At 36.9% G+C, this 7,764-nt stretch overlaps 2 protein-coding genes across 2 annotated transcripts; one reads left to right on the top strand and one right to left on the bottom strand.

The window, feature by feature from the left end:
- The first annotated feature begins 313 nt into the window (after nt 1-313).
- Nucleotides 314-920, top strand: LOC5565378 (larval cuticle protein A2B). The gene is made up of 2 exons (XM_001649657.2): nt 314-393; nt 460-920. Exons 1-2 carry the CDS (start codon nt 382-384, stop codon nt 811-813), a joined length of 366 nt encoding a protein of 121 aa, XP_001649707.2. The 5' UTR covers nt 314-381; the 3' UTR covers nt 814-920.
- A 5,714-nt stretch (nt 921-6,634) lies between these two features.
- On the bottom strand, nt 6,635-7,232 carry LOC5565377 (larval cuticle protein A2B). Its single transcript, XM_001649656.2, has 2 exons — nt 7,105-7,232; nt 6,635-7,038 (listed from the first exon to the last, which is right to left on the bottom strand). Exons 1-2 carry the CDS (start codon nt 7,114-7,116, stop codon nt 6,676-6,678), a joined length of 375 nt encoding a protein of 124 aa, XP_001649706.1. The 5' UTR covers nt 7,117-7,232; the 3' UTR covers nt 6,635-6,675.
- Between the last annotated feature and the right edge of the window lie 532 nt (nt 7,233-7,764).

The following is a 7,764-nucleotide window of genomic DNA, read 5'->3' as shown; positions in this document are numbered from 1 at the left end:
CTATATAAATATTTTAATTTCAGCAATAAAACATTCCCCTCTTAGCACATAATTTTCACAGCCACCGTGTCTAAAAATATATCAAATTTGAGAGCTTTCCATCACAATGTTTCAGAGTGAAAGATAACTAACGGCAGGTTCATGTATCACCGAAGACCAACAAGGACGCAAAACTAGTTTGGCATATGTCGAACTATGGAGAGGTGTGTCCGTGAAAGTGGAGTGCAATTTTTGAGCCAGTTTTCGTCGATAACGACGCAAATCTAGTAACCACAAAACCATAATGCAATTTATTTTCGTATAAAAGAATGGTAGTATCAACTCAATAGTATCAGTTAACTTTCAAGTGTCAAACAAATTAGAAGTCAAATTAAATTTAAAATGTTCTTCAAGGTAAAGTACAATTAATCGCATTTATATATCGGAATCGAACGTTCAACCAAATTTTCTATTTATCAGACATCTATGGTAGTTTTTGCGCTTATCGGAGCCATCGCTGCCCAGCACTATTATCAGCAACAGCATCATGAAGAAGAACACCACGCCCCTGCCCACTACGAGTTCCACTATGACATCCATGATGATCACACCGGAGATGTGCATGGACGCAAGGAATCTCGGAACGAGCACCAGACCCAAGGGGAATACTATCTGATCGATGCTGATGGCCACAAGCGCACAGTGACCTACCATGTTGATGGCAAGAGCGGATTCATTGCTCAGGTGCACCGTGAGCCAATCAAGGGATATCAGGCACCTCAGCCAGTGCACAAGATTGTTGCTGTTCCAGTGCATCACGGTTATCATCACTAAAAAATTAAAGAATAGTTCTCGATAGTGCAAATTTGTATATAAATAAATCTACAACAAACTGACTGAACTGCTCTTAATGTAGCCTGATGTTTGTTTCCCTGAATTCACACCTTAACTTAAATTTGCGTACGTTTCTAGCTCATAACGAAAATCACATTGGGAAAGGCACGGGATTTTCATTATTAAGCGAGTGAACAATCATGGTGCGGATTGGATTATTAAACGACTCAATATACAGTTGTGTTTGGGAAAATAGCAGTGGAAGCCAATTTTCATACAAAATGATCAACCTTGACATGTTGTTACTTTGTTTCTCTCGGCATGAAATTTTCACAGAGAACTACAAATACAAATCGCTCTTCTGTAATTTTTTGTTCAACAACAATTCTCATTCCGATTACTCATAGGGAAGCAAAGTTATAGCATGCCGTAGTTGAGCATCTTGAATAAAAATCGGCTTTCACTACTTTTAATCTGAACACTACTGTAATGCCGTGAATCGCTAGTCCCATCTGCATTTTCGTCAAAATTGAATTGAGTTCAGTTTTCAACACATCTTTCAATGTTCTTTCAGCTGCACTAATGAGATTATATGATTTGTTTGGGACAATTTGTTAAAAACAGCAAGTCAAATTGTCCCATCATGAAAAGTAACTGCATATCAGTCCCACTACAGATGTCCGCACCGTGTAACACAGAAATGAACCATGTTTTGATCATCCTTATTTTTTTTCGGAAAGATATTGTAGTGAAAAGCATATTGTAAAAGTTCCATTGAGATTTGGACATATTTCATCCTCTGGAATGTTTTGAGTATTCGCATGCAAAACGAGTTTGGAAACTCAAGCCTACTTTTTACAGATGGGACTGGCTTGAGATTCACGGCAGTGTATGCGTCAATATAATCATGATCATTTTCTCAGATTAGGTTTAAGGACAAAAGATCGAAAGACAAAACATGAAAAGGACATAAGGTCGAAAGGGCAAAAGGTCAAAAATGTTCTGCTTGGGAAGAAATTATTTTCGGCCTTTTGTGCCTTCTTTTTTTGTTTTTCGACCTTTTGACCTTCTGTCATTTTGACATTTTGTCTTTTGATCTTTTGTCGTAAATCCCTGAGATTATTGGTTCTATTTCTGGTTTGGGGCCAGATATGATAAAAATTTGAACGCGTTGGATTTTAATTATTTTCGTTGGCTGCACCGCAAAGTAACGCAAAGAATGACAGTTCCTTGCAGAATTTTACTAAATGATACTAAATGAGATGCTAACGGTGATAAACCCGCACAGATTACGTCAAAGAGTTGAAATTACTCCGTAGGAGTGAAGAGCTAGATATCTCTGTAATATGTTTGTATTTTGGATAAAGTCATTCCAAACCAAGTGTGAACAAACAAGTAAAAACGTGTAAACGTGCAAATTGTGGTCAAATATTTATTCACTTAATATTTGTATGCCTATCGGACCACTCCTTGGCCTATGGGATCACCTCCTTGGATTGTAAATTTGTTAACGTTAACCTACTCCAATTTATGTCTTACATGGTATTAGGCATTTGACTTTAAAAAAATTGCCTCGAGCATGTTTGAAGGAAACAGTTTGAGGAATCCAGAAAAAATATAAATTTTGAATGTAATGTTGCCAATACAATTTAGGGTGCAGAACCACTTGGGCGCTTCCATGATTCACTTTCTTCTTCTTTCTGGCGTTACGTTCCCACTGGGACAGAGCCTGCTTCTCAGCTTAGTGTTCTTATGAGCACTTCCACAGTTATTAGCTGAGAGCTTACTATGACAATGACCATTTTTGCATGCGTATATCGTGTGGCAGGTACGAAGATACTCTATGCCCTGGGAAGTCGAGAAAATTTCCAACCCGAAAACATCCTCGACCGATGGGACTCGAACCCACGACCCTCAACATGGTCTTGCAGAAAAGCTGCGCGTTTATCGCTACGGCTATCTGGGCCCCTATGTTCACTTTGGCATGGGATTTTTTTCTCGGTCGAATTGTCTGAAACTTTGCAATAAGAGTACGACATCAGTACGACGCATATTGTCGCAAAATATGAGTTCTGTTGCTTTCAAAAACCCCACTGCCGAAGTGAATCAAAAGTTCCAAGAAAAGGATCCGGCTCCCTATTCTCAGTGTTTTATTTGAAAATTTTCATTTTCATCGTGTTTATCATTCATTACCTAGCCGAAAACATCTAAATCCACGAGTTGTTTTAAGCCAATCCTGAAAAATTGCGTTTCCGAATTTTTCACTTGTTGATTCATTGCCGAATTAAAAAGCAAGATGTGTGTATGTTGAAATTTGTTATTAGTTTGTATGGAATCAAAATTAAATAGCAAATAATAGGGGGAAGTCCTCTATGCCCGACACTTTTTGTGTTTTGGTAATATTTAAAAATCTACATTAGTTTTAGCGTTAATTTTCGTACAGTGTAAAAAAAATCCCATTATTTTAAGTAAAAACTCACATGAGAGCAAAAATAAACCTTAACATTTCATGTTTATGGTGGATTACATTATCTAATCTAATCTAATCTAAGCGCTTGCACAGCCAACATTGAAGAGCATCCTGGAAATACTGGAATTTCTTCTAGTATTTTCTTGTCAGCATTAATATTTGCAGCATATCAGTGATATGATACAAATACTAAAATGGCCAGGCCCACTGTGCAGACTGGTTTGGAAGATAACTCAAAAGTCCACGGCGATCAGATTGTCCACTTATGAATAATATGATAGACGTAGAATTTCGAATCTTATTAAGGAAGAAACGGGGACAACCGTACCAACCGTCTCATTTCAGGGGGAAAGTTTAAATCGTTGGGAGTGGCGTTGTTAATAAATTAAATGCACGCTCCATTGTTGTAGGTGCTTTTTTTTTTCGGGGATGGGACACAGGCATTTCTTCCTTATGTCCTGGCTCGGAAGCTTAGGCTAAAGCGCCGTTACTCGCTCTCTGCAACGAGAAGAAAACATTCAGGTTAAGCCAACCCCCCCCCCCCCCCTTTATTAATTTTATAAACGTTTCAAACCATAACAATATTCGCAAATCGCAGATTAAATTACGGTGATTGGTACAACCTCATTATTAATTGTGACAACATCGACTGCTCGATGTTTAGTCAGACCGGATCAAATTTTAATTACAAAAAAAGTCCAACAAATATATGAAAAAGCTTACATAGTCAGATTTGCAACGTGCAAACCACACCAATGAAACCTTTTGAATAATAGGGTTATAAATATGAAAGATCTCACCAAATTAGAAATAGTCAAATGGCTGTATTCGTCTCAGCAACCAGGACCTCGAGGACCTCGAGAGACCAATTGACTTGAAAAATCCGGTTAATCACTTCCAGATTAACAGTCATTGTCAGTTGTAGATACAGCTTTATAACTCCTAATTTCCAATAACCTCACGCACTAGCTGTTAACTCATGATGGTTTTGAACTATGTGATCAATTGCACTTCCGACCAACTCGCGGCACTAACAAACAACTTACGACATACAAATTTCATTTCTACATGCACACCGCACTTTTTGTAAAATACAAATGGATGGATCATTAAATCGCACTAATCGAAACAAAGAATTAAATTTTATATAACTCTACACTTGAATCAGCCGTTTAGAAAATTTACTCAGAGCGATCAAAACCATGTTTATGGTGGATTACATTATGTACCAAAAATGGTGTGCACTGAAATGTATCCTCTATGGCCGGACACTAGGATTTTCATCATCACCAAACCCACAGAAAGGCCAAGGGGTGCTACGTATGTCAGCACATGCCTTGTGCATTCAATTTTTGCATGATGCTGTACATGTATGAAGCATATTAGCGAGATCATTGATCAGTTCCATAAACTCCTTCTTGATCAGCGCCATAGATCGATTCGCCATATGCCGCCGTCTGTGTTGCATAAGCGGTTGCTCGTGTTCAGATGAAAATGTTTTCGAGAAAAGCTTTGTTTATAGTTCTTCACAATTCCTTTGTCAGTTCGAAGGTTGAAGTGTGCTCTTAGGGATGATTCAAATATTTTACGTAACGCAATATTTGTCAATTTTGGACCCCCACCCTCTCCTACGTAACAATTTTTGTACGGAAAATTTAAAAATTTTGTATGGACCGTAACACTACGGAAGACCCCTTCCCTCCCCCTATTGCGTTACGTAATATTTGAACAATTCCTTAGGTACAGTCAACGCTCCCTTACTCGCCCTCCGTTTTTCAATATCTAGTTAGAGAACCATAGTAAAATTTGGTGTTCATGGCTACCTCGATGGTCCCTTGAATCGTATTTGCACTGTTTTAGTATTCTGTAACACGATATCTTCCTAACTCGATGGTCCCTTCATTATCGAATTCTGGAGAGATAACTGTACATCATATCGTGTGCTCATTTTCCTTGAAAGCATCATGATTTTAGCACTTTAAAAGGCCTCCAAGGACCGAAACTTTTGTTGTTTATGCTTTATGTTTGTTGCTGTTTGTTTTTGTACCCTACATTTATGAAAGAGTGAATTATAAATTTAATCCCAGTTAATAGGTTAACATTTTCACTGTCCGGTCATAGAGGACTAGAGGTGTCCGGCCATAGAGGAAAACAACTTTTTTTGTAAACCATTTCAAGTTTACAAAAAAAGTTGTTTTTCTTTGAATTTCTACATTTTCTAATAAATTTTGCATTGTGATTGATGCAAAACCTACTGAAGTCAACGTACGGATACAATTCAACTTAAATTATAAGAAACATTTATGGTTACACTTGTATGAAATTTTATCGTTTCACATTTTTTTGGTAGATTGTATCAGAGTGAAACTTTTAACTACTACTGTTTGTTTACGTTTGGACATGAAAACTTCATAGTTTATCTACACTGCAAAAATGTGTTTTGGTATAATCCTGGAATACTAAAATCTCAAAATCATTATTCGTTTTAGGAAAATTCAAACTGTCCGGGCATAGAGGACTTCCCCCTAACCAAGGTAAAAAATATTGACACGAAGAATAACAAAATAAGTTATTGTTTTGATATGGATTACAAAATGATAACTAAATTAGCTCTTCGTGGATAAGGTTGAAATAGTTGTTGTGATTCTCATTCTTCACTTTATTGTTGTCTTTATGATGAATATTACTTTGTTATTACAATGCTGTTATAAAAATATGTCTAAGTTTTTGTAGGTGTTATTATAGCACACTATTTTTTATTTAAATTTTATTTCAAACAAATACATCCGTGATGGCATAATTTTATTTAACAATGTAACAATGGTTGTCTAACCAACATTCCTTCCCATCCCAGATGACCGTAAGGACATGACCGGCAACGTTATTGGCTTTTATGGTTTATTTTTAATGGTAAGCTAATCCTAAACCTTATTCATTGAATTTCTGTGCAACTTCCATTACTCTGGACAATCACGGAACCTACGAATTATAGGTCATCTATGCTCTTGCTGATATAAATAAGAAAATATGATAATTGTGCTCAACAATTATTCTGGAGGATAATTTCCCATAAACACTTAAAGGCTCGTGTCCTATAGTCCAAAGCGATCTCAAAATTCTATTGTATTATGGCAACATAGTCTACTGTTGTTGTAGCTGTTCTTTTAAATAGTTATGAGTAACTGTCGGTAGAGTATAAAAGAGGATCGAGCTGTTAAAATCCAACAAGGTAGGTACTTGTGATGATGATAAGGAGGTCGATATATAAAAATTATCCAATCAGCTATCAGTAGATACAGCTAATTCGAATTAAGGAAACAAAAACAGCATAGTAATTTTTAACAGAATCTTTATTTACAAATTTGCACAATCTAGAACTAATCTTTCATTTTCTAGTGATGATATCCGTGATGCACTGGAACAGCAACGATCTTGTGCACTGGCTGAGGTGCCTGATATCCCTTGATTGGTTCACGGTGCACCTGAGCAATGAATCCGCTCTTACCATCAACGTGGTAGGTGACTGTGCGCTTGTGGCCATCAGCATCGATCAGATAGTATTCTCCCTGGGTCTGGTGCTCGTTCCGAGATTCCTTGCGTCCGTGAACATCTCCGGTATGGTCATCATGGATGTCATAGTGGAACTCGTAGTGGGCAGGGGCGTGGTGTTCTTCTTCATGATGATGATGTTGCTGTTGCTGATAGTAGTGCTGGGCAGCGATGGCTCCGATAAGCGCAAAAGCTACCAAAGATGTCTGATAAATAGAAAATTTGGTTTAACGTTCGATTCCGATATATTAATGTGGTTAATTGTCCTCTACCTTGAAGAACATTGTGAATTGAGTTTGATTGCTAATTTGCTTGACACTTGAAAGTTAACTGATACTATTGAGTTGGTACTACCATTCTTTTTTATAAAAATAAACTGCATTCTAATTTTGTTGTAGCTATTTTTGCGCCATACACCGTTATCGTCGAAAACTTGCTCAGAAATTGCACTCCACTTTCACGGACACACCTCTCCATGGTACGATATATGCCAAACTAGTTTTGCGTCCTTGTTGGTTTTCGGTGATACATGAACCTGTCGTGAATCATCTTTCACTTTGATTCATTGCCATGGTTTGCAAATTCGATATATTTTCATCCACGATCCTGCAAGCTTGGAATAGAGTTTTTAGTCACTTTTAGGAAAATGTTCTAGTTAGAAGTTTTGAACCAAATAAAAGGTTTGCAAGTTAGTTGTATTGTTGAATTTGTATTGTTTCAATTTCATATTTTGTCTACCAAAGAATCCAACATTTCTAGGGTAAACCCATTACTAAAAATGATGATGAATCTGTCGGACGATTGTCTTCTTAGTTTTCTGAACGATATCGCTTTTTTTTTAATCTTTCTTAAGAAATCTTCTAAAAACTTCTTCAATATAATTTTGCCAAAACAACTTCAAAATAATTCAAAAAATCATTCTCTTGTAATAC

Source organism: Aedes aegypti, chromosome 2 (assembly GCF_002204515.2).
Source record: "Aedes aegypti strain LVP_AGWG chromosome 2, AaegL5.0 Primary Assembly, whole genome shotgun sequence".
Classification (NCBI taxonomy): Eukaryota; Metazoa; Arthropoda; class Insecta; order Diptera; family Culicidae; genus Aedes; species Aedes aegypti.
This window is presented reverse-complemented; position numbering and strand designations above follow the sequence as displayed.